The following is a 24764-nucleotide window of genomic DNA, read 5'->3' as shown; positions in this document are numbered from 1 at the left end:
TTGTGCAAGACTGTCCATTCAATCTGCTCTTTTTTGTGTTTAGTAACCTTGGCTACAACCCTCAGGACAAATTCTATGCAGCATCTGTAAATTTTTATAATGGTTTAAGAAGAAAATAAAAAAACCAAAACTCTGAATACTCTTGTGCCCTTTGCTAGTTGCAACACTAATTTCTTTACTTCTTGAAAATCAAGGTAGTATGCATTAAATTATCAAAACTCTTCTGACCTTCCAGCATTAGGACTATATTCCTGTAGTACAATTTTAGTATCTGACACAAAAACTTGAAAGTTTTGTTTAAAACGGAACAGAGATTAAGTAAACCAAGGATACTTTATCAGTTTTATTTTATTATTTTTTTAATAAAAAATTATTACTCAGTATTGCATTTCAGTTGCAGCATCCTTTGTATGGAATATTTAAGATTGAGATAATATACTTAATCACTCAATGTTTCCATTTTTCTGTCTTATGTATTCTTATTAAAGTCTTCAGGATTGTGTTGGTTTTGTTTGTTATTCAGTTTCTGGTTACAATTGGGATACTGTTTCCTTTTATATTTGCTTTCAGCGTCATTACAACAGTGTTGTAATATTGTAATTTGTAAGAATTTATTGCCTACTGACGCTTTGTGCATAAGGATGTGTTCTTGGCACATAGTGCATCCTTTAGGTTATACTAAGAGTGTTAAAAGTTGGAAGACTGTATAAATGTGTGGCCATAACCCGGAGTGTATATTTTGAGTGCTCAGGATGTTGTGTGCTAGTGATTAAACCAGGCAACTCAGAATGAGCCACCTTCTAGCACTAGATATTAATTACCGTGTCAACACTGAATAACTTCTTTAGGGGCAAGAACCAGTTTTAAGTTGCTATTTAATCATGTGATCTCCTTGAAAAAGACAGAAGTGATCTAATGTCTTCTGCACAATAGTTTAATTTAGATGAGGTGATGTAAAGACTAATATGTTGGCTTTCTTGTGCTGCTGAAATTGTGCTGCAAGGAATTTATTACAGTTCCATGTAGTTCCTGGTTGAAAAACTCATCTGAAGATACTTGTTCTCTTCTTTTGACATGGCTATGGAAAAATTAGTAACTTGTTGCTTTGCAACTAGCTGTACCTTTTGTGTAGAATATGATACTTGCTTTTGCATGTCAAAAAGGTACACTGTATTTGTTTGTATAGCTTCATATATATTTATTTAGCCATTTAATTTTAACATGACAGATTTGACTGTGGGAAATGGAAACTTGAAACTAAAGCTCAGCTAAAATGTACAAAATGCAGCTTCTTAAATTCTCTGATCAGTTGAATCCTACATAAATGTGAGGGTTACAATGAGAGATTTAAAATATAATCCTTTTCAGCTGGGATATTCAAAACCATATGACATAAATTGGTACCTTTAACTGATTGTCTCCATGCTAATTTTCCACAGCTTGAAGAGGAAAACTTTTCAATTCGCAGTTGGTTTCTCAGGTTTACCTTAAATAGAATAGTAAACAGAATTAGTACAATAATATTAAGTGAAAAAAAAATTTCTGCTAGAGGCCTGGTTTAGTACTTTCCAACTGGCCTTTTTTTCCAAATGTTTTAATTTGTGGCTTTGATCAGTGTTAGCATTTAACTGCTACTGGAACCTTTTTAATTAATCACTGGATTGTATACTTAAGATACAATACAGATTGTTCACAGTTTCCAGCTGAACTCTAAATATTTCTATTCTGAATATCTTCTTAATTAGGAGATATTTTTTTAAAATGTTGATTGGCTTACCTTGGTGCATAGTGTAATGCCATATACCAGTTAGATTGTTTTATAACTTCTAAATATTATTTAGAATACACATTCCCTAAACCTGCATAACTTTAAAAATGCATAACATGAGGTAGAATAATTGTATTTAATCTAAAGAAAATACTGGATAATCAAATGTCTTTTGATGACTAGGTTTAGAACTCCCACCGAAGAAATTGTAAGGAACGTGAAATGTGACTGTTCAGTGGCATCTTTGTCATGGCTGTAAAAAAACATCTTTGTCTTTGCAGGGATAGTAATACTTAGAAATAGCATTGGATTTTTTTTTTCAGTTCTTGTTTTTGTTTAAGATGCGTGTTAGAGTATCCAGTTCTGACATCTCGCAAAGTCTGTCTAACTGTTACAGTGTATCTAGTTGTAATCAGAATTAACGTGAAGATGAAACATGAGAAAGATAAATTATTATAGTCATGGTAGGAAGAACAGCTTACTTTTGCAACCTTAAGGGAAATCCTCCTAGGTTTCACTATAATAATAGTAGTAAGACTCTTAAAAATTATGGAAAACTATTTCCACTCCTTCCTACATATACCTAGTTTTTAGGAATGTAATTGTAGTTTTATAATTATTCCTCATGACTTTGTGACAGGATGAATATGAAGAGCTACTTCATTGTGCTGTGGTGACTCCGGACTTTGAGCAGTGCGTCTCAAAGTGGTCACTGGCTTCAGAATTGAGAACAGGTGCCAGATTTTCAAGTGCAACAGATCATGCCATTCACCACAGGACTCCAGGTAGTATGTGCAAAGCAGTGTGTTGAGCTTACAAGAACAATAGTACAACTTTTTTCACTTAAGTGTTCTAATAGCTTCTGTTTGAAAAATATGTGATGCAGAAATAGTTCATTTGCCTTTTGCACAACAAGAAATTTAGGAAAGTGTGTTCACTGAAGGGTTCTTTTGCTGACACCACTTTCAAGGGATAGTACTGATGTGCTGAGTTCTGTGATTTGTGAGGCGCATGTTTCAAGTGGTTGGTGTAATAATGCAGAAAGGGGTACCATTTCTTACACTACTGTCCTGGTCTGGGGTAAATAGAGCTCATTGAATGTAAATTTTTCTGTCAATAGAAAAATTTCAAGTGCATTTTGATTTTTACATATTGATGTTTATTAACTAGATCCAGTGTAGTTATGTCCTTTGTGGGAATTGTACTAAGCACGTAAGAAATGAGATCAATAGAAGCTGCTGGTATTTTGTACTATGGCAATTGTTCTTGGGCACTCCCAACATTGTAGGAAAAATTCCACTACAGTAAGAGGTATTCCTGAAACTCCTAGAATGAGAGCAGTTGCTTGGGGTTTAAAAAATGGTAATGCAAAATATTTGAGTGGGGGATTAAAACATCCTCATCTGTTTTATCAGGTCCAGGTACCAGAAATTGCAGTCTCATAAATTCAGCTGAGGGTAAAGTTTAAACTATATGGGATTTCCACAGCCAAAGAACATTTTGTGGCTACTCTCAAGAGTCAAATACTCTCCGACTACGTTCCTTTAAATGCTGGGCGTGAGGAGGGTTTTTAGTACCAGTTGACTTGTCTAAAAGCTTTTGCTGTTACATGGGATCTTGGTTTAGCAGAGTGATACAGCCATATACTGAAATCAGAATGCAAGCGTGGTCTGTTTGGATCTCTCAGATTTACAGGTCAGCATACTCTGTAAATGAAACTTTTCTGAGCTCAGTAGGAAAGAAAACAAATACATCAAACAAGGGCTCAATCCCCTTTGTACAGACTAGTCTAATGTGAAATCACTAATTCACCCCTTGATTCTAACTCACAAGTTAGAAATTCATAACTTGCAACGTGTAGCTCACACCCCTGTGAAAAAAACACCTAGCTGATGGTGAGAGTGCTCATCCCTCCTCTGTCACAGAGCAGGACTCCTCTGTAACACTTCAGGAAGCAGAAGAGCCTCAGCAGTGCGGTTGCTTTCGGATACATTTAAAGAGCCCTTTGGGTAGGCTGACATATTTATTCCTCCCGTCTCGGAATTTTTGTCCGTACTGTTTCTTTAAGACAGTGGATTCTGAAGGAACTGCCAGACAATCACTGTGTGAGGGTTATGGCTGCAGGAGTCAGCAAACTGCTGCAGGTAATAACAGCTGCATAATGACCTTTAGCCCTTATGTCCATCAAGTCCTGCCTACATGCTGCTCTTGTCTAGACCTGATGCCTCTGTTCCCAGGATACACCAGGCCTTAGCATGAGCTATGTGTTAGCCAAAATCTGAGCAGTACTTTAGTGAGCAATCCAGGTTTGTAGAGTAGTTATAATATACAGTCAGGTTACAGTACAAACATGGTTCTGGTTGCCAGTCTCCGTACACTAGCCATCATGACTCCACAGTTGCTGGGAAGGACTATGTGGGCAAAAGCCAGCCCCAGCCTCTTGCTCTGTTCAAAGTTCATTGTACTGTTTGCTCAGTTTTTATGCTGTCTTGGGTTGAGCCAACACTTCCCATGTGCTTGTCTGGCTAGCCCAGGGATACATTCACACTTCTTGATTACATAAGGCCACTTACACTATCAGTTGATCCACTCAACTTATACAGCCATTTATAAAAAGCAGAGGCCACCCTCTGCCCCTCCCTGTGTTGAGATAAATTCAGCTGTTTTTACAACAGCTGTGATCACTCCTTGCATTCTTCCCTGAGCTTCATCAGCATAGTGCTCATCTCCTCCAAGTCTTCTTCCATTGTAGAAGGCTGTTGGTCAGTCACACTAGAAGACTGCCAAGATTCAAATACACTTGGAGAGCTCTTGAGTGATAAAGCAGGTCAGGTCAGCAGATGGAAGCACTTCTCAGCTTAAGAAGTTGTTCTTAAGAAGGGAGTAGAAAATTTCAAACCTAGGTATGTGGGAATATATTATGGAGCAAATTCTAGTCAGGTCTTGTCCCCAGTGTTCTCTGTGTTTACAGTTTTGTCTCCCATTTTAAGTGGAACTGGGAAAGGGAAAATTTGTGATGTGTGATACTGTTGTTTGTAAGAAAGACAGAATCAGAACACTAGACTTGTTTTGGGGTAGATAACTGTATACTCGGTTTTCAGTCATATATTTCTGACAAGAAGAACTTAGCCAGCACTGTCTGGTGTCTCTCTTTAACTCTAAGAGGGGTTATGCTTCTTTTTCATGAGGCCAAACATGTAGCCTATGAAATCCTTTTTACTACCAAAGGTGTGCAATAGAAGTGAGAGAAATCTCCATTCTCTTAATTGCTTCTCTTGAAATATTTGAATACAGTTATGTTTTAATATGCGTGGTATTACCGAATAAGAATAGCCATTTGCATGCTGTAGCTAATTCTTATGGGACAGGGTAAAGAAGTGCTGTTCTACTTGGTGATCAAAATTTGCATTACAGGTTTATGTATTGCTGATTACAAGAAGCCACATACCCCCCCAAGTTATAGACAAACAGGTGTTTATTTCCTTTGCAAAGGGCAGCACCTTGCAAAATACAGCTTTCTTTTATTTTCAAAATGGGAAAAAAAAGTTAAAAACAGTAAAGAAGATGCTCTTGATCTTCTCAGACTGAGGCAAGAAGAATATTTGTATGGCCTCATCACAATTCTGTTAAAAACACACTCTAAATAAACTTCTGGTGGTTTGCTGCTTTATCAAAACACAGGTTTGCTCTTTGATATGTCAGTATATCCTGTCAGTCTAGGAAAGAAATGTCTTCTATCTCCTTGAAACAGAGCTTTAAATAATCTGGATGTAAAAGGCTATTTCAGCTTTTAAAAAAGGATCTGGCCAAAATCTGTCCAAATCTTTTGTATCAGCTCTAGCGTTGATCAAGGGTGATAACATATTTGAGGTGTTTGCCACAGTACAAATGGCCTCAGAATGGCTTTGGGTGTTTTCCCTGATACTAATAGCAGACTTTGGATCAACAGTGAGAAAGGAGTTAAGTTCAAGTTCAGTGCAATACCTCTGATTCTGATCAGGTAGAATAGATTAGCAATTTGTTTCTGAAGGACAGATTTTTTGTTTGTTTAGCTCCATTCTTTTGACATTGCTACATGTTCATACTACAAATCAGATTCTTCGATGTTTGTTCTTTTCATGTCTGGCTCTAATGGTGTTGCTGTGTTTAAAATCTTAAATTAATAGTGTTCTATAACTGTGTAAAACAAAATATATGTCTGTGGTTCATATAGAGTTAATACCTTAAAGCTTGCTCTTCTACAAGAGCTTCTCAAGTTTGCAGTATTTTTTTTTTCCCCTCTTCATGTGATGTTGTTATTGAGTTTCCAATGCCATGTGATGCCTTCTGAAATGAAGTTCTCTTTCTGGAGTATTTTTTGGCCTGCTGTTTTGACTTTCTTCTCGGGTTTTTGAAACCGAAGTGACTGTTTCTATTATGATGGTACAAGTCTAATTACTGGTAATATCTATTTGTTGCAGTAAATTAATGATACATAATATCTTCCTTAAAAGCTTTCAGTCAAATAAGAAAAATAATTGGAACAAAACATGCTGTATTATTCAATTCACTGTCCATTTTTTTTTTAAACTTTGAAGCCTAAAACTTAATTTCCTGTTCTTATTACTAGTTTAGTTGATTAAATTTGAAAATTACTAAGACTGGAGCAGTAAATTATTTGTAGCAAAGATGTGTAATGATGACTCAACCTAACTTAATTCATAGCCTCTTTTCAGGCTACCAGTCCTCAGTATTGATCCATTAAACTTCTGAGAATATTTTTTTTTTTTTTTAAATATACATTTTAGCAAATTGCTACCTTCAGCTTGGGACATCAATAGCAGATCGTCTGTGAGAACAGTCTGTCAGAGCTTATTTACATACAAAAAGCAGAAAAAGTCAGGTACTAGAGGAACAGAAAAAAACAATCTAGTAGTATTGGGATAACAGACATCTGGAAAAAACAGCTAATTTCATTACCTCCACTATAAACTAGAATATGGTCTTGAGATTTGTTAGAGTAAATGCATGTGGGGATTATTTAATTAAGTGCATTTTTATACTTTATCATATGCAAATGGTTCCATGTCCTTGGTACCTACGTGCACTGTGACTAAATGGTATCATGTAATGCTGGGGAAGGAATAGAGGTGACAGAGAGCATTGAGAACAAGAATAAAATTAATACGTATGGAAGTAGACAATTATGGCAATACTGGAAGGCCAAGATAAATTATGTAAGGTGAAAATGTAATTTCATGTAATGAATGTTACATGAAGATGTAATTGTGTAATGGATAAACTCAGTGAATTCCATGGCTACATCCTCTGGTAAATGAGAAAAATGGAAGACAAGTTAGGATAATCTGTACATAGGGATGGAAAAGAGAAGCAGAGTGATGAACTTGGAGCACTGCAATCTCAGACAGTGGCAGTTACCTATCTACTTCATTGTCCGTTTTTTATTGGTTACATTTTGTTCTGCTTTTTAATTTGTAAATACCTTACAACCTATGCTGTGTAAATTTGATATCTTTGTAATCTAAACAAGTGATAAAAGTTTAAAAGTAACCCTTCAGACATTTTACAGCAACATCCCAACTGAATGAAGAGCACAATGACATACCAGAATGGGAACAAGTAGTGAAGGACAGAACTGGCATATTTGACAATAGTAACACTACAAAATATTTTATATTGTGAAAGGTCAACCAGATTCTTCATCACTGAAATTAGATATATGTCAAGTAGTTTGATTCAACTGTCTAGCATATCCTGGTTTTTTGACATCTCTGCAGGCAATAAATATCCAAATTCTGCCATTAGCTAAGAGATACATCTTCCATTTGCAGGAGAAACAATGACAAAAAGCTAGAGCCTGTTCTTAACATACTAGTGTGATTGGGAGTTACTGTTTATGGCCATCTTATGTAATGAGGTAGGGAATTTAGTCTAGAGAAATGGTGTGTTAGGTGGGGCTACTTTAGCTCAAGCTCTGTAGCTGTATATGACCTTGGGAGAAATGCAAAAAAACCAGTTGTAACTGCCTCTGCATCACAGTTCTTCCTTGTTTCCTTATTATTTTGGAGCATGAGTGTAGCAGCTGCAGTTCAGCCTACTTGGTGGGAGGAGCAGACAGTGCTTCTCACTTCCTTTGGACAGGAGACCTAACAGTGACAGTAACTAAAGGAGTGTTGGCTATCAGGCTCAGCCTTGAATAAATTTCCAGTGTCCACTGAAAATACTGCTTTTTTACAAAAAAAAAGTTAAGCTTATATCTGTATGTTTGTACCAAAAAGATAGTACCTATCCACTATGAAACCAATTCTACAAACAATGTTTGTTTTTGGGAGTGAACACTACACTGTTGGGAGGTTTCCTCTCTCCATTTATGAAAGGAGGAGAGCATTCTTTTGAAGTTGACCTGATTGTTATCAGTATGTAGAATCTGCTAATCCCTCTTCTTTAATTTTTTTTTTTAAATTCAACTGTCAACTCAAATAACAAATTTAATGTAAGGCATAACTAAATATGAAATAATATTTGATTTTCTCTATTTACTTTAACTTATTTATTCTCAGGTCTTTTTTTTTTTTTTTTTTCTTCCTATGAGTTGGAACTCGGGCGTATGCCCATTTGCTTCTGGATGTGGTTTAGTTTTTATTGCAGTGGTAGTTAGCCACAGCATTTGAGAGAGGGGCCTTATTGTGTAAGGCATTATATAAATTCATAGCAGATACTTCTTTTCTGAGAGATTTTAAAATCTAATTAGGTGAGCAAATTGAAGGCTGTAAGGAAAACGGACGCATACCAACACTGAAATATATCCACAGGTTGTTTTGTGAATGTACAAAGGAAGGGCTCTGACCTCAGGAGTTTTCAGTTTCATTAAGGAAAATGGCAAAAGTTTTTTAGATTTTTGACCTGAGATGTTTATTGACAGGAAGCCTTTACTGAGGGAGTTACTTTTTGTTTCTGGCAACACAATTTTTTTGGTGCTTGCTGTGATCATCCTCTTTAAAATGTAATTATGTTAAAAGACTACTCTTTCAGGAAGTAGTAGTTTTGATTGGACTAACATTACAATCAGACTGTTGGTTTAAATGTGCTTTGTCTTGGAAACATATATTTGAATTGGGGTTTTTGTTTTACATGGGGAAAGGAGGTTTCCTATGACATCAATATTTTGGGTGTTTGGGTTTTAGTACCTGGCTTCTGACTCCCATCCAGACTGCAGACCTCTTAGCCTTTCTTAAGTATCAAGCCTTAATTCTCTGTTTCACTTTTAGTCTTAATATCAGTGAAGAGGTCTTCTGAGGCCAATATGGAACAAGTTTGCCCTGCTTCTTCAGAAGAGACTTCTTCACAAGGGTCCTCACACGGTCCAGGAGAAACAAATGAAGCCATAGTGACTGAATTAACCTTACCTGATGAAAAAGTAACTCAAATAGAAAATATACTTGATCTCTGGAGTGGAAATCTTAAGGTATTTGTTTTCTATGGAATCCTTAAAAATCATATACAGATGTCAGCATGGTGTAGAGTAAGTGAGAGTGCAGGAAAAGTTGTGGTGTGATTGCACTGGGAAATTGTGGTTTTCTTTTTGATTGTTTTGTGTTGAATGTAAGTACTAGAATATCTTGCTTCAAGAACTTTGGAATAACTTTCTCCATTAGGGATGTTCAGTTATTATCATTCAGTAGTTCTTTATGTCTGGTAGCATTTACACATACAAGCAGCCTGTGTAGTGAAGGCATCACTGTAAATATTAATGTATCCTTAATTGATAAGTGTTGTAAGGTTAAGGGATTAAGGAGAAGAGCATAATTTTACTAACTGCAATACTTTCATCCCTTTAATTTTTCAGACAAACGTTCTGACTGAATTAAGAAAATGGAAGCTTAGTTTGATCGAACATCATGAGCTTCAAATGAGACAAGAAAAAGAGAAACACACTGCACATGTGAGACAATTGAGCAATGAGATAGAAAACATGAAGGAGTTGCTACGTACTTGCGAAATATCTATTGGCAGGAAAGATGAGGTAGTAATTAACTTTCATAATTCAAGAGCTGTTTTCTTAAAAATGTTCTCAGTTTTTGGGTCCATCTCTTTGAACAAAATTCTTCTTGCAGCAAATAGCATAGGAAAGTAAATAATGTACTTAGTCTGTATAGTGGAAAAAGTTAATATTGCTAATGGAAACTTAACATATTGTATGTACATGTTTTATGTTGTTTACTTCTCAAATCTGAACTCTATTGTTGTTCCTTATTTCATGTAAATCATGCTGGCTTAGCTTTTAAAAGTCTTTAATTTTTCAATGTAGGATTTGTTTTCTTGAATTTTAAATGGGCAGCAGTCTCCTAAGTGTTAGTGAGTCTCTATTTTAGGATTCTTAGCAATTGTACATTTGTACAGATTCTTAGGATTGTACATTTGTGGTCTCTGAGTTATGCTTTTCTGCTATGAACAACTTCAAAATTAACCAGCATTGTGGAAATGGATATAAAATTTTGGCAGCCTGCAATTACATAATGTAATTGAATCCTCTTATTGCTATCTGAAATTGAAGTGTTCTCACACTTAATGGATTTTGAGTTTTTAATTCCTATTTACCTTTTTTAGTTCAAAATGTCTGCTGAAGCAGCTAAAATATCAGGAAGATGGTGCTCTGTGTCCATATGGAAAACAGCCTAGTCTTACAGACCAAGCAAATATAAAAGATGTAACACTGCAAGAGCAGGATCAGTATAATGCTCTTTTACTAGTACATATGTGCAGAGCCTTAGTTATTTCAGTGTATACAATTCAAACATATCTAATTCTTCTGGATGTAATTGTATGTCACTCCTTTTTAATGCACCAGAATCCTTGATGATACTGAAATCAGTGGGGTTTTTTTTCAACTCCCAAAGAAATTGTCTTCGGCCAGTTTTATAGTTCTGTTTCAAAAAAGAAAGAGGAGTTTTCAATAGAAAATCATTTCTGCCATCACCTTAATAGTAGGTAGCACTGCTTCCATGTTTCACAGCTTATTTATCAAAACTGCTGTGTTCTGACATGTGAGGCTGATGGATTTTGGGTTATGCCCAAGTATTACGAATACTGTAGATTGTTGTTTTCACATTGTAAATCTCAAATGCTTTTTAGTGGTATAAATATACTAACAAACATGGATTTTGGCTAAGGTATACCGCATCAAAAATTGCTGGTTTGGTTATATGACAGTTTTTCAACACAACTAATTTATTGGTTTGTATTTTATTGATTCGTTGAAAATCTATGGAAATTTACTGATTTTTATATTCATTCTTATCTGTATAGCTGAGACCATTCAGTTATTCTGAAACTGCAAAATATTAAAATCAGTTATATGTAAGCAGAGAAAAGTAACATACTAAATTTATTAACATACAGTATTATGAAGAACTTGTTCTTAAAAATCTAGAGATGGATCAGCTTTAAATTACTTGAAATGTATCAGATTGACCTTTGTTTCTGACTTTGATAATTTGAACACCTTAATGAAACAATAGTAATATTTTCTCAAACATTCTGAAGATTGACTGAAATCTTTTTGTATGAAATTCTGGACTGAAACAAAACAGGAATTTTGTACTGTTTGCTAGATGACTTTGTTGATTTAAAGGGTAACATTTATTTTAAGTATCATTCATTTCATTGATGTATGTTCAAGAATCATGGCATGTAACATGCAGCATAACACATTAAGGTATGTTACTGTGTAACATCATAGAACAGTTGTTCAGAATCTTTATGCAATAGTTGAAGTAACTTGTGTCACTCCGGGAGTTCCAGGGCTAGTCGCTGTTGCCCACTGGAGCTGGTAAGTTGTGGCTGATGGCAGGGTGAGAAGTTGGGCGAGAACAGAGAAAAGTCCTCAGGGATTTGGTGTCCCCAGCTTGTGTCCTGCCTGGCCTAGGTTTTTAATCGGGGAACCTCAGCTGTCTCTATGGGCTGATCAAAACAGATTTAGAGGTCGGTGGTAGATGTCCCTAGCTGCATTCTGTGTCCAGTAGGCCATCCTGCCTCTCGAGGGTTTTGGTTGAAGGCCTACATGATGGCCTTTCATGAGAACTTTAAAAGACAGTAACAATTCTTACTCAGATTTTTCCAGCTCTTAGCAATGCCTTAGCTTGTTTTTTTCTGTTCAGACAACTGAATAACTTTATACAGATAGTTTCTTTAAACTTCTCTTAACTAATAATGCACTTAAACTTTTAACATAGATGTTCTTGATTTATCAAAATTGACTCTGAAATAAGTGATTCCTCTGACCTCATGCTGCAGTAAATTATAAGGAGCACAAAAGCCTCAGATTTAGGATGAAATAACAGCTTAGCTGAACTTTTCCTAAAACTGCACAGTGGAAGTGTTTAAGTGATGCTGTCTGAGTGCTGAAGCCACGGGATTTTTACTTCTGATTTGAACTCTGATTATTGTTCCCTGCTTGATTGGAGTGACGGGAAGATTCAGCAGAAAGTGTCTGTTAAAATCAAATGCCAAACGTGAAAAATATTTGATGCCTAAAGTACACTCTGTTTGACATTACAAACATCACAAATGTTGAAATACTGTTAATAAATATTTTTTCAGGTGATTACTAACTTGACTCAAGCATTAGAGAGGCAGAAGGAGCGAGTAGAGTTGATGAGAAGGTTTACGCTGTGGCGGGTTCAGCATGTTAAAGCCAAACAGGAGGTATGTGCACAAAATAAAAATGCAATGAAGACAAAACCTTTGAACTCAAAAGGACCAGAGTTGCTGTAGCTCCTGCTACAGTTTGAAGAAATGACAATGTTTCTGTCTTTGTTTGGCACTGTCAAATAACAGTTTGAAAACATCAATTCCACAACCAATGCTGCTGCTGAAAAACCCTCTGGGATGGAAAAAAAAAATCAAGCCCATACTTGTCTCGTATTGCTCTAATTACTGTGATCAGCTCATAACAAATTACAGTATCCACATCTTGAAGCAGGTGCTAAGGGAATCTATGTAAATTTCAAACACATTATATTTCAACAGTGGTAGGATACAGTATAATGTTTTGGGAGGAAGCCACTTTCACAAGTAAAACTTAAGTTGTCCTTTCCTCACACTGCCAAAACTTGAAGTAGTTGCGAGCTGGTCACACAGAGAATGTTGGACGTTGCCTCAGGCATCTAACAGTAAACAGTCTGCTAAGTGAAGTATGATAAAAAAGAAGGGTCCAGACATCTGTGACAGAAAAGATGTCAAGATTGCACACCTTTGCCATGCCAAGCTGTTAAAAAGGAGAACCTGTGTTTGGGACCCATGTTTGTTTGTACAGATTCCTGGCTAGACTCGAGTTCACTGAAGCAATTCAAAACTCTGCTAATTTGCAGAGATGGGTAGTCTTTTCTCTTTTCCTTCCTTCCCATCTGAGCATTTACCAATAACTTGGTATCTTGTTTTTACTCAGCTCTTTTTATTTTTTTCTAATGCATTTCTGAAGAAATAATTTAATGCTGAAATGCATTGTCTGGTGACTATTTTGAGAGAGAACACAAGAAAAGAATTGTCTTAAGGAACTTCTTAAAGCCTCCTGACGCCTAAATTTATTAAAAAGATAGGGTTTTTTTTTATTCTAATTGTCTGCGGTCTTTGACTCCGGGTTTTATAGTGTTCCTGCAGTGAATCAAAATATGCCATGTACCCATTAAATGGCTTCAGACATCCTCCTCCCCGCAGCGCCTGTGGCTCAGCCGAGGTGTCCCCACCGTAGCCTGTGTAGCAGGCCGTGGAACACCCGCCCCGGCTCTCGGGACCCCGGACACTTTGGGAGGCCTGAACTTGCGTATGACGCGGTTGCGTTTGTTTCTCAAGGAGCACGCAAAGCGAATAGCAGACAGACAGTTCCGGACGGTGGTGATGAGGAAAGTGTGGGCAGCGTGGCGCTCTGTCAGTGAGGAAAAATGGAAAGAGAAAGTAGCAAAAGCCTGTCAGCTAAGGGCAGAAGATGTCTGTGTTCAGCTCACCAATGACTATGAAGCTAAAATTGCAGAGGTAAAATTAGGTTTCTTTTTTTCATTTTTTCCTTCCTTCCCTTACCCCCATCCCTCCAAAGTGTCTCTCAGCAAACTTCAAGAATAGGAGGACTTTCTGGCAGAACGGAGCTCCCAAAGTACAAAGCAAGATCTGAGGAGATCTAAGCTCTCTGCTATGGTTTTTTGGCTGTGACTCTTTTTTCACCCGCATCTGATAAAAGTTGTTGCTGACCTGCACATACAGGTGAAGTAATTTGGACTCTTCCTGAAGCGAGACAAATCACTGTTTGCCCACCAAATACCAGGGATGGTATTTGTTTTCTAAGACCACCGTATTACTTTTGGCTATGCATTTTGAGGTCTTATAGAAGACAATGGAAATATAAGCCCATTGTTATTATGAACGATCATAATGAGAACAGTAGGTTTTTTTCCTGTAATAAGAAAGGCTGCTAAAGAATGAGTTTAAGAATGGTTTTGCTTTCAACTTGCCAGTTAAGCTTGTTAAATTTCACATGTGCATTGGTGCACAGTAAGTAAATAAAGTTTTAAAATACATTTTAGAAGATTTTTATTTTAACAAAAAATTAAACCTAGAATTTTAAGAACAGGCTTACCAAATGTGGCTTACCAGCACAAAAACAGTAATTAGAGAGTTACAAAGTTAACTTTGTATTTTCTCAACATTTTTAGTTTTTTACAGGAGCTAGAAAAGTGAGATTGCTGGTGACAATTCACCCTATATTTAAATAGTTTCCTGGAAACACTTACTTCTTCTGTAGAGCAAATCCATATTCCTGTAGAAGGCTAGTGTGTGCCAGCTGCCTAACTTCTAAAAGACAAAAACTTTCAAGATAAGATTTCTGTTTAGCTGGTGAGGTGGGGTCTGACAGTCCTTTTGAACATGCTCTTGTCCTTGGTATGTTGTGGTGCAAAGAAATCACAAGTAGCTGTCCATCTCCCGTGAACCAGAGATTTTGAATTGAAAATGTGTGTCTTTGTAAATGCAGTAAGTTATCCTTAAAGCTAACTGAGGAATGTGTTTGTAGCTTGCATTCAGAAGTCCAAGAGAGCTGTCCCCTTTTTCCCTTCCCTAGCTAACTGCTGCTGTGGAGCAGGCGAAAGCTGAGATTCTGCGCCTGCGCGGCGAGAGAGAGCAGTACGAAGACACCATGAAGAAAGCCTTTATGCGTGGTGTGTGTGCCTTGAACCTGGAAGCAATGACCATGTTTCAAGGCAAGGACAGTAGGACAGATTCTGGTCAGTATGAAAAGCAGCTCTCATCTGATAGTCTGTGTGTATTTTTGTTGGGTATATTTGGGTTTCAAAGGATTCTCCCTGATTTTTGCCTTTATTTCTCACCGTGTAAAGAACTGAAAATTAAGAGCTGCTATTCCAAAGCTTTATCTTATGTATTTGTTCGTTTATTGTTTTCAAAAAACATGCAACAGACAATCGGTATCCCTAGTAATGCTGAGAAATTCCGTGGTGTGAAATAGAAAAGCATTGTTTCTGTAAACCTGTAAAGAGGGTAAGTAGAAAGGAAATTAAGAAAACTGAGCTCTAAAGCTCCCATGACCAACCCTTAGGATTGACAGACCAAATATTTTGCTTGATCTTTACTACGGAGCAGCAACTGATACTCTGCACAGGCACAATACCTAGAGATTTGCCTGTGGTGGACAGTGCTGTACCAAACTTTTTGAGTGCCCAGCATCATGCTTTTTAATTTCCAGTGGTCAGTGTAGTCCTTCTCATCAGGCTTCATAACCTCTCACAGTCTCTGCTGTCCTGGCCATGCCTGCCATCTTCTTCCACTGCCTCTCGTACCACCTCCCCTGGCCCAGGCAGAATGACTAGTTCTTGCTAATATCAGGTGGTGCTTTTAATGAAGCTAGTTACATAATTAGTTAATGTGGTTGTACAACCATTTATTTTTAGTCTTCCTCAGGTATAACCGAACAGTGGTCAGGAAATCAAGGGATCTCAAACATCAGATTAGATTATTATTTTGATTTGCTCTAGTCCTGTAACCTATAGACATTAAAACTCCCATGTGCCAGTCTGCCAGTGTTTAGCTATTTATGGGAACACTGCAGCGCCACCTACTGTCCTTGGAAATAAAAGTAGAATTTGATCTATTAGGTTATTATAATGTAAATTTAATATAATATATACAATATCCCAATAATATACATATAAGCTACATTATAATGTATATTATTAATACTGTGTAAGTAGCACAACACTAAAGGGTCCATAACATTTGGTGTCAATGTTGGTCTGAAATCTGTCTGGCTGATTTACTGACAGATTTATTTTTTTTAAATATTGTTATTACTACTACTAATAATAATGTTTTTACCTCTTGATGTATTTGAAGGAACATTGAAACCACAAGAACTCATTACTTTCTCCTTAAACGTAACACTGCATTTTTAGGTAACAGATCATATCTCTCTGGTCTGTAACTATGCATTGGTCCTGTCTGTGCTTAAACTTGGGGGTGTGTGTGCATAAATATATATGTACAAAATGCATATTCTGTCATACTTTCACTCTTGAAATCTTTTGAATATTGCAGAGATTTGAACTACCTTCCTTATATTTTTCCTCCTCTCTTCAAGAGAAAAACAAATACACACAAACCCAAAAAAACAACCAAACAAAAAAACCCCAAACAAATAAAAACCCCACATCAAGCACAGTTACCACATGGTGTCACTCTAGTCCCTGGAATGAGCAAGTTTCCTTGTCCTAGAACTGCTTCTAGCATCATCTGCTTCAGAAAGAGGAGAGTAAGTAAGAATACCTGTCCCTGGTTCCTTTAAGGAAGTTTATAGTCTAAAGGAAAGGCTGAAACTGCTTGGAAAAGGTCTTAGGCTTATGTCTGATGATCTGACCTCCCCGGGATGTCTGCATTGCAAGGCCAAGGAATCTTGGACGAATTTTGTGTTAACTTGGGCTCACCCAGCTGGTGAGGTTCAAGATGAGGGCTGTAGGGTGCCCATAGATAGTCCCAGCCCTGCAGACAGGATGGTGGCCACTGTCCAGACATTGTATGTGGAGATGAGATGCTGCTGAGCATGATCTAAGGCTCCTTGAAATTGCAGTATGTTCTCAGAAATCTTAAAATCACATCTTATTTTACTGACAGCCCCCTTAAGGACATTACTGCCTCGCAGGAGTCCAGCATGGCCTTTCTGTGTTTTGCTGCTCTCTACCTGAACTGTTTTGGACGGTCGTGCAAGAGCAGCTCTTGCACACCGGAGTTAGTGTTGGCAAGCAGCATGGAGAACTTCAGTTCTTTGCACTGCAAGTATGTGACAAGTGCCCCAGGGAAGAAGCTGAGGTATAACACAGAAACGAGCCCCTTGGAAAATATTATTTCCAAGCATCTGAAAAGAAAGGTCAGGTACAGGAATGTTTGTGTATAAAGAACAGGCTGGTCCTATTCATTAAAATGTACAGAAATCCCAAAGGAATGGTAAAGTTTTTACTGTGACTTAGCTCTTCTTTTCCCCCTAGGGCTTGCTAGATTATGTGTTGATCCCATTACTTTGTGTTTCTAATAATAGATGTAGAAAGTAGGAGAAATGATAATGGTACCGTTGTTGCAGGAAGGCCACCTCCGTCACAGTACAATCCACCCTCACCTCCTCCTCCACCAGCAACCACTCTTCAGCTGGAAGACGTGGTAAGCCTGTAGCTGGAACAGAACTGTATTTGCTAGTGATAAAGAGTGAATCCTCCATTGGAGCTTTTTAAAAATAAATGCTGTAGCTCATTGAAGAAATTTGAAGACAGTCTAAGCATGAAAAGAAACCTATGGGTACATTCAGGCTGCATTGTGTAAATGAAGTGACTGGGCTACAGCTGCTGTACTTTCATTAAGCTCTGTTTTTTATTTTAGTGAAAATGCATTAAACTAATGAACACAAGGTTACTATAATAAGCAGAATTTGCTCTCCAAAGTTTTTTTTTCGGAAAAAAAGTTGTTTAGAGATTTACTTTTTTTAGTGAGCTTAGTATAATCTGAAAAGAAGAAAAGCTGGCTAGACTTGAAGCTTCTTTTTTAAGTGTAACATATATAGACACTGAGGGAACTCAACTTGCTGTCCTGTCATGCCAGCTTAGCTAGATCATTATCCAGCAGCTTGTATGTTCTGGGCCTGCCCTGGAGTCATCTTGAAGACTTTGCCACTGTAAAAAATTCACACTAGAGTACAGTTTGAAACAGAGTGGGTGTGCTTGTCTCTCTCCTGATTTTTCATTCTGATAGTATTAAATGTCATTCGCACCGTTTCTACTACCTGGACAAGTACTTTTAGATCAGGCAGAGAACGGTAAAACTAAAGATGAAGTATCTGCAAAGAAGTGAAATTTAGAAAGGTAATTGGAATTGTAAAAAAACTGGCTATCTAAAGAGTAAAACTGTATTTTCTAGAAAGTTTTACATATTCTTTGTAAACTCTGGTTTCATTCACAGTTTTCTACCCACCTGGGTCATGCAAGCACTTCTCAGACCAGGCTAGAGTCTGATTCTCCAGCCATTGTCAGTAGTACAGCTGCAGGATCTGGTGTGGTGTCAACTCAAAAACTGGTAACACGCTGAAATTATTTTTCACTGTTTTTAGACATAATCATAACAAATATTAGTTTGGGTATTCTTATTTAAGGATTTTTTAAAGCAACATGAGTACATCATCGAGGAAACTGCCATGGATTGTACATAGCTGTGTGTAGACATTCAACTGCAAATGCTCATTAATATCACAGAAACACATCTGTTAGGAGCAATTTTAAATAATTTTTTGGAGGGAGGAGGGGGAAGTGTGACAAGATGGAGAATAGAAGAGTGCACATATGTATAGCACGACAGGAACAATTGGTGTTTCACATGATATCATTTTGTTATGGAAAGAATATGCTTTGCTTTAGCATCCTGCTGTTTGAAATGTCTCTCTCACTCCCTCTTCCATGTTTGTTGCTAAATTGTCCTTTTTACTTTTCTTCACTGTCTCCTCCATTGCTCTCTTTCCTTCTTCTCCAGCTGATACAGTTTGCTCCCAGCTGTCAGGGAAGGGTGCAGCATGTTACCGCGTGGAAGCTTTTTGTCACTCTGTCACTGCTAGAAAGGCTTGCCAGGGTGATGGAAGTGCCTGCAGCTGTCACTCAAGTATGCAGCCAGTGAGCAATGCTAAGCTATCCATGCTGCTTCAGTTTTGTCAAATTAGCATTACTCCCCTCAGGATAGAAGTCACTAGCTCAAAATGCTATCTCATACTAAGAGTGGGAAAGGATGGAATAAATCAAGTTACAACTAGGTGGAGTAAAGTCAGTCTCATATAACTGCTTTAGCCGCAAGGTCCCGTGTTCTGTTTAGGCATGTGGCTGATGAAATTAAGCAGACATACTACAGCTTTGTAAATACTATGTTTAGAATTTTTTACCAATTAATACTTGATTTGTTTGTAGCCCATGGCGAAAGTAATAACATCTGCTCAACAGAAAGCAGGAAGAACAATCACTGCTCGAATCATGGGCCGAGCTGACATGGGACAAAAACCAAGAACTTGTGGTAGTTTAGCAGTGATGGGAGTTGCTCCACCCATGAGTTCAGTCATTGTTGAAAAACATCATCCAGTCACTCAGGTAAGTCAGAATTAGGCTTTTAACAATATTTTTATTATGAAACATCTGGTGGTAGTCTAAAGGCAAATTACCACCCTGAAGAGGTATTGGACAAGGCTGGGACTTGAGACCTGTTTAAAATAAGAAGCAGTACTGTACTTGGGCTGAGTAGGAGGCACTGACGAGGACAGGAAGTAAATGCTGCTACCTTGTCTTGTTTCTGTAGTAATTATTTCACAGGTATAGTAGTCTTGGCTGCCGCTTTCTTGGCCCACTCTTCCATGGGTTTTCCGCTTTGTTGAAGTGGTCAGTTGGTACAGCAATATTTGGTGTCATCACTGTGCAACCACTGTCTAAAGATAAGCTTCATTGTGTGGAGCAGGAAGAGTGACCGAACCAGAGGTGTTAGGGCTATAGATTAGTTTGACAGGTAGAGCGTAGCAAATTATTGGGGTAAAAAGTAAAACCCTCATCCAGAGGCAATCAAATTCATCAAGCCTGCTGCTTGCTTTACTTTGAGTTCTACTCCCTCCATTCATCCTGAGGAAAACTGTGGAAAAAAGTGCAATACTAGGATGTGAAAGCAATATACTGGACAACTGTAAATAGTGGCCTAAATAGCCTAGGCAATCACTGCGCTTTTAGACCAATCTGAGCAAAAATCATTTTAACTGGAGCTGCTCAAAACAACTGAAGATGGCTTTTTATATTTTAACTTGTACAGTAGGATCTGAGTTTTTTCTGTGCTATCTAAAAGTCCCATTTCTCTTGAGTGATACTGCCGAAACAAGCAGAGCTACGTCAGTTCCTTTAACTCAAGCTGGAGCTAATGGCAACTATGTGAGGGATTTTCTGCTTTCACACATTTCCTGCAGTGAATCAGAGCCCTGTGGCAAGCTGCACATGGCTTTCATGAATCTGGGCTCTTAAGCAGAAATTCTTATTCAAAATATATGTCCCTAGGGGGTTAGAGGTTTGGGATGAGGCTTCTTGCAGTAAGAGCAATTTCTGGATTCAGGTTTTGTGTCTGTTATGACAAGAGAAGTATCTGAACTAGCATACCAAAAATTGACTTCTAAAATTGTAATAAATGTAACAGACCCAGAGATAAATTCTAATATTATTTCTGCCAATAAATACTGAAGTGGAAGTTAAGCAGATGAAGTATTCCTCCTGAACTGACAGGGGAGAGAGTTTTTAGCTCAATTAAAAGGAGAATGACTACTTTTTATTGCAGTAAGGTGGTTAGTTTTTCAGTAAGAAAATTCATTGTTGTTAAATAAATGCAAACCTTTTCCTTTCAGAGACCAGAGACCTTTCAGAGACTTCTTCATAGCAAATACTCAGCTTCAAAAGGAAAGTTGGCTTGAGTAAATTAGCACTGCAGAGGAAAATTCTGAGCAATTTGGTAAAAAAAACAACCAAACAAACAAAAAACCCAACCATGAAATAAAATTGAGGTGATAAAAGCTCAGGGTACCTAGTAAATTGGAAGATTAGTACTTTGTGTTCTAAAAAGTGCATTACAGATAAGGAAAAAATTTACTCATTCTGTTTAAGTAACACTTTCTTTTTCTGAGAAGTGTATTTCAGTTTGCTGGATTGCAAATCTTTCTGTTTAAACTAGAGCTTACTTGGAGCTGTTTTAATGCAATTTTTAATTTTTTTTACCATTAAGTGTTTTGATGTATCTGATTACTTTTCAGCAAACCATATCCCATGCCACTGCTGCTAAATATCCTCGAACTGTGCTCCATTCTTCTGGTTCTACTACCGTGAGACCTGCAGGACAAGCTGGGCGAACGCTTCAGGGCCAAACTCATACCAGTGTTCAGTCAATAAAAGTTGTTGACTGAGTAACCATCTTTCTCATCAGTGGGGATTTTTATCAAGGTCCAATTTAAACCTTTCCTCAGTCTTTTCAGGTTTGATGTAGCAAGGCCTAAAGTATGTATCATGTTTTTACCCTTTCCTAAAAAAAAAAAAAAAGAAAATAAAAAAAAATAAAAATTGAAAATGTTTTTACGGTAAACATCTGGAGGGAGGAAAAAAAACTTGTAATGTTGTTCTACCTCCAAACTATTTGAGAACTTACTTTATTAAGATAAACTTTTTAAGGACACTTTAATGATAAAAGCTTTTGTGCACTTTTAAATAAAGGATAGAGTGTGATTTTTGTCTGAATCTCTTTTCTTTAGTCCCAATGTTACTAATATCTACTCTCAAGTGAAAATTAAATTTATTTCTCTTACATAATGCTTTTAGTTGCTTATGCATTAAAGTGTAGTTGACATGCATCTTAATTATTCTGCAACAGCATACTTAAATGTAGAGTAACAGAGTGGTACCATCCCCACCCAGGGTGCAGCTTGGGCCAGGTGAGGAGCCAGGTTCAGCAAATGGTTAAACAACAGTCTCCCTTTCCAAGCTGATGTCACAGAACTTGATGCATACCTGTCAGGATCTAAGATTTTGTGATTTTTACATCCCTAATTCCAAAACCTGAGGGTTTACCGGGATTCCTGTGCTGCTCTGCAGCCACGTCAGAACAGGTTGCACACGAGGGTAGTTCCACGTGAGACTTCAGACTAAGACACAGATCATCATCTTTTTAGTACATACAGTAAGACTCAGTGCAAAGTAACGCTGGCTGCATATGGATAGAGAAGGTGATCCAGTGCTTCCATTGCACCAAAAACTTGCTGTTTTGTTATAGAGAAGACTACAGTCTGTATAGTTTTTCAGTAAGTACATTCAATAATGAGAAAACCTTTAAACATGTTCAGTAAGACACTATCAAATATTAATTCAAAACATGAATAGAAATAGGTAAATAATTGCTAGATGTGTTAATTATTAAATATTGCATATCCTTTTTTGAGTGCATGTACAAGGTTATACCATGATAGAAAATTCTGCAGCCAGCAACAAAGGGTTTTAGATGTGACTTTTTCTGTATTTTCACTACAAAAACCAAATGCTGAAGAAGAGAGACTTAACCTAATCCTGGCACTAATTAAACAGGAGAAAAGCCCTCTTCTAATCCTAGCAAGACTTTACAAAAATGTGAATCCCCAGTGAGGCCAGGTGCTAACCTATTTCTGGAAGTGTTGATTTATACACATAATTTCACTTATTATATTTAATTTCTTTCAGGTAGACAACATCTCATTTGCATCTCATGTCAAACACAAAATAGCTTAATTTGCAGCTCCAGTACAGAATTAGTGTATCAAGGTTAAGCCATGTGTAGAAATCGTAGGAGGATGGTTCTTAGCAGTATAGTCATTCGATCTTAAACTTTAAATCACTGCAAAGCACACATATGAGAAAGAACTAAGCAGTATTTTGAGAGCACAAGTTCTAGCTTGGAAAAAGTCATACAACTTCAAAACAGTTATTTGTTCCCAGAAAAGATACTATTTGTGTTTGAAAGTCACTTTCCATCTGGCATGCAATTCCATCACACGTGCCACGTTTTATGGATGAACTCATGAAATCACACATCTTTTGGAGTCCATGTCAGTGCTACTTGCAGCTCTGATCTTCTCTGTAAAGTAAGAGGAGAGAACACTCGCTTGACATGCTCTGCATTTTACCAGGTCACGCTAATCTTAACTGAAGGATGGCCACTCCCCTTTTAACCGTGTTTGCAGGACAAAGGGCAGAAGCAAATTCTGCCCATTTTTCTCTTCTTTTACAGAACTCCAGTCTCACTTAAATGCTCTTCCTCAAGCAACCATACCCCCCCAGCAAGGGCTGAATCCCAGAAGGGAAGTGAGTGTCCTCCAGCTCTGCCACGGTCACACCTTCCCAGGAGCAGCAGGGCCTCAGCACCACAGCACAGTCTGGCAGCAGGCAGTGTGGGGTGCTCTGTAACAACTCACCAGCTAAAGGCTGAAGTCCGGCTTCCACCAGGTCCTCGTATATGTGCTTGAGGGGGTTCTGATGAGCCAGCAAAATACCATGCAGCCAGATGAGCAACATTCTGTTTCCGTGTTCCTGATAACTTTTTTTCCCTATGCAATACACAAAGCACGCGTCTGTTCCAGATGCTGGGAACAGTGTATTTTGTGCTTTTGCACTTTTAGACTTCCAAGAGGTTTTGAAACCTACTCATTTACTATTAATCCCTTTTTCACCTAGAAGCAAAATGAACACTGACACTTACAAAGGTTAAGAAACCAAAAAACACACCAAATTTTCATTTTATCCTAAGGCTACTGTAAAGGGGGAAAAAAAAATTTAATACATCTTAAAATTATTTTTTTTCCTTTCATTTTTCATCAACATGTGGAAATATACCCTGTACAATGTGTGGTATAGAAGTATTGCTTGCCCAGCACCTGAGATGCCTGCCACCCGAAACTGCTGTTTCACGCCAGCTGAAGACATGAGCAAGGCCTTCCTGTGTCACGAGGTTCTCCAGGTCCTCACTTGCAGCGTGACCTGCTGATCACTGCCTCTGTTTTTGATTTCCAAAGAAGAAGGTTCCTTCAGGCCTAGAGGAAGAGTGGAAGTGGCCTGTACTTCTACAGCACCGCTTCCCAGGAACTGGGGACAAAGCTTCTATTCATTCATTGTTCTTCTTGGTAATTTGAATAAAAGCAGCATGGCCAGTGTGTATCTGTCATTCGTAGTTTAAGAAGCAACTCTGCCTTGTGCTTTTTATAGCTTATATGTTATGTCTAGACATTCAGACATTGTTACCTGTCCATTGTTCTTCAATAGCTTTAATTTGTTCGTCTGTGAACTTCCAGAACAGGGCCAGTTTTTTCCACTCCTGGGGTCTTAACTGGTTGTACGCTAGATTCCAAAGAGAGGAGCGTATTTGCTTGGTCTGTGCACTGTGATCTTGTTTGAAGGACACGCTGAAGTCTGACCCATCATCGCTACCAGCTGGGTGTTCCTGAAAAAGAAAACAGTAGGAAAATATTGTACTGAAGGTGGGAACCTTTGCTCAGTGGGCAGTGAACAGTGTCCTGTCCAGCCATGTGTAGCTACTGACAAGTCATTTGTTCAGCACAGGTAAAAGAACCCTATTTGGCTTGTAGAGCTTTTGGAAGAAGGAAGCTATACAAGGGAAGGAAGAAAGGAGAGCTAGAATGGGGGGTATATAAGGAAGCTGCCCGAGCAGTAAGAGATCTAGTCAGGAAAGCCAAGGCACAGCTTGAATTGAATCTAGCTAGGGAGGTCAAAGGGAACATCAAGAATTTCTACAGGTATATTAATGGTAAAAAGAAGACTAGGGAAGGTGTGGGCCCCCTCAGGAGGGAAACAGGTGAAATGGTCTCAAGTGACCTGGAGAAGGCTGAGGTTCTCAACGACTTCTTCAGCTCAGTCTTCACTGC

The 24764-nt window shown here is 37.8% G+C and overlaps 2 protein-coding genes across 2 annotated transcripts in view; one reads left to right on the top strand and one right to left on the bottom strand.

The window, feature by feature from the left end:
• Window positions 1–2408: 2408 nt before the first annotated feature.
• Window positions 2409–21293, top strand: POC5 (POC5 centriolar protein; the record flags this gene model as incomplete). The annotated part of the gene is made up of 10 exons (XM_008948870.1): window positions 2409–2553; window positions 9037–9233; window positions 9615–9791; window positions 12368–12472; window positions 13619–13798; window positions 14877–15039; window positions 17358–17476; window positions 18269–18382; window positions 19258–19434; window positions 21120–21293. Coding segments are annotated over 10 exons (1527 nt in total), but the record flags the coding sequence as incomplete, so codon positions are not given.
• Window positions 21294–22904: 1611 nt separating this feature from the next.
• The window catches only part of ANKDD1B (ankyrin repeat and death domain containing 1B), a gene marked incomplete at its 5' end in the record, with an annotated part of 24501 nt that continues 22641 nt past the window's right edge, over window positions 22905–24764 (bottom strand). Inside the window, 3 exons of the mRNA XM_008948869.1 lie at window positions 22905–22963; window positions 23301–23432; window positions 24124–24322. Coding sequence (XP_008947117.1) covers window positions 22905–22963; window positions 23301–23432; window positions 24124–24322 — 390 coding nt within the window. The remainder of the gene's footprint in view (window positions 22964–23300; window positions 23433–24123; window positions 24323–24764) is intronic.

This window comes from Merops nubicus, unplaced genomic scaffold (assembly GCF_000691845.1).
Source record: "Merops nubicus isolate BGI_N331 unplaced genomic scaffold, ASM69184v1 scaffold47701, whole genome shotgun sequence".
In the NCBI taxonomy this organism is placed as follows: Eukaryota; Metazoa; Chordata; class Aves; order Coraciiformes; family Meropidae; genus Merops; species Merops nubicus.
Note: the sequence above shows the minus strand (reverse complement) of the source record. Positions and strands in the feature narration are given on the sequence as shown.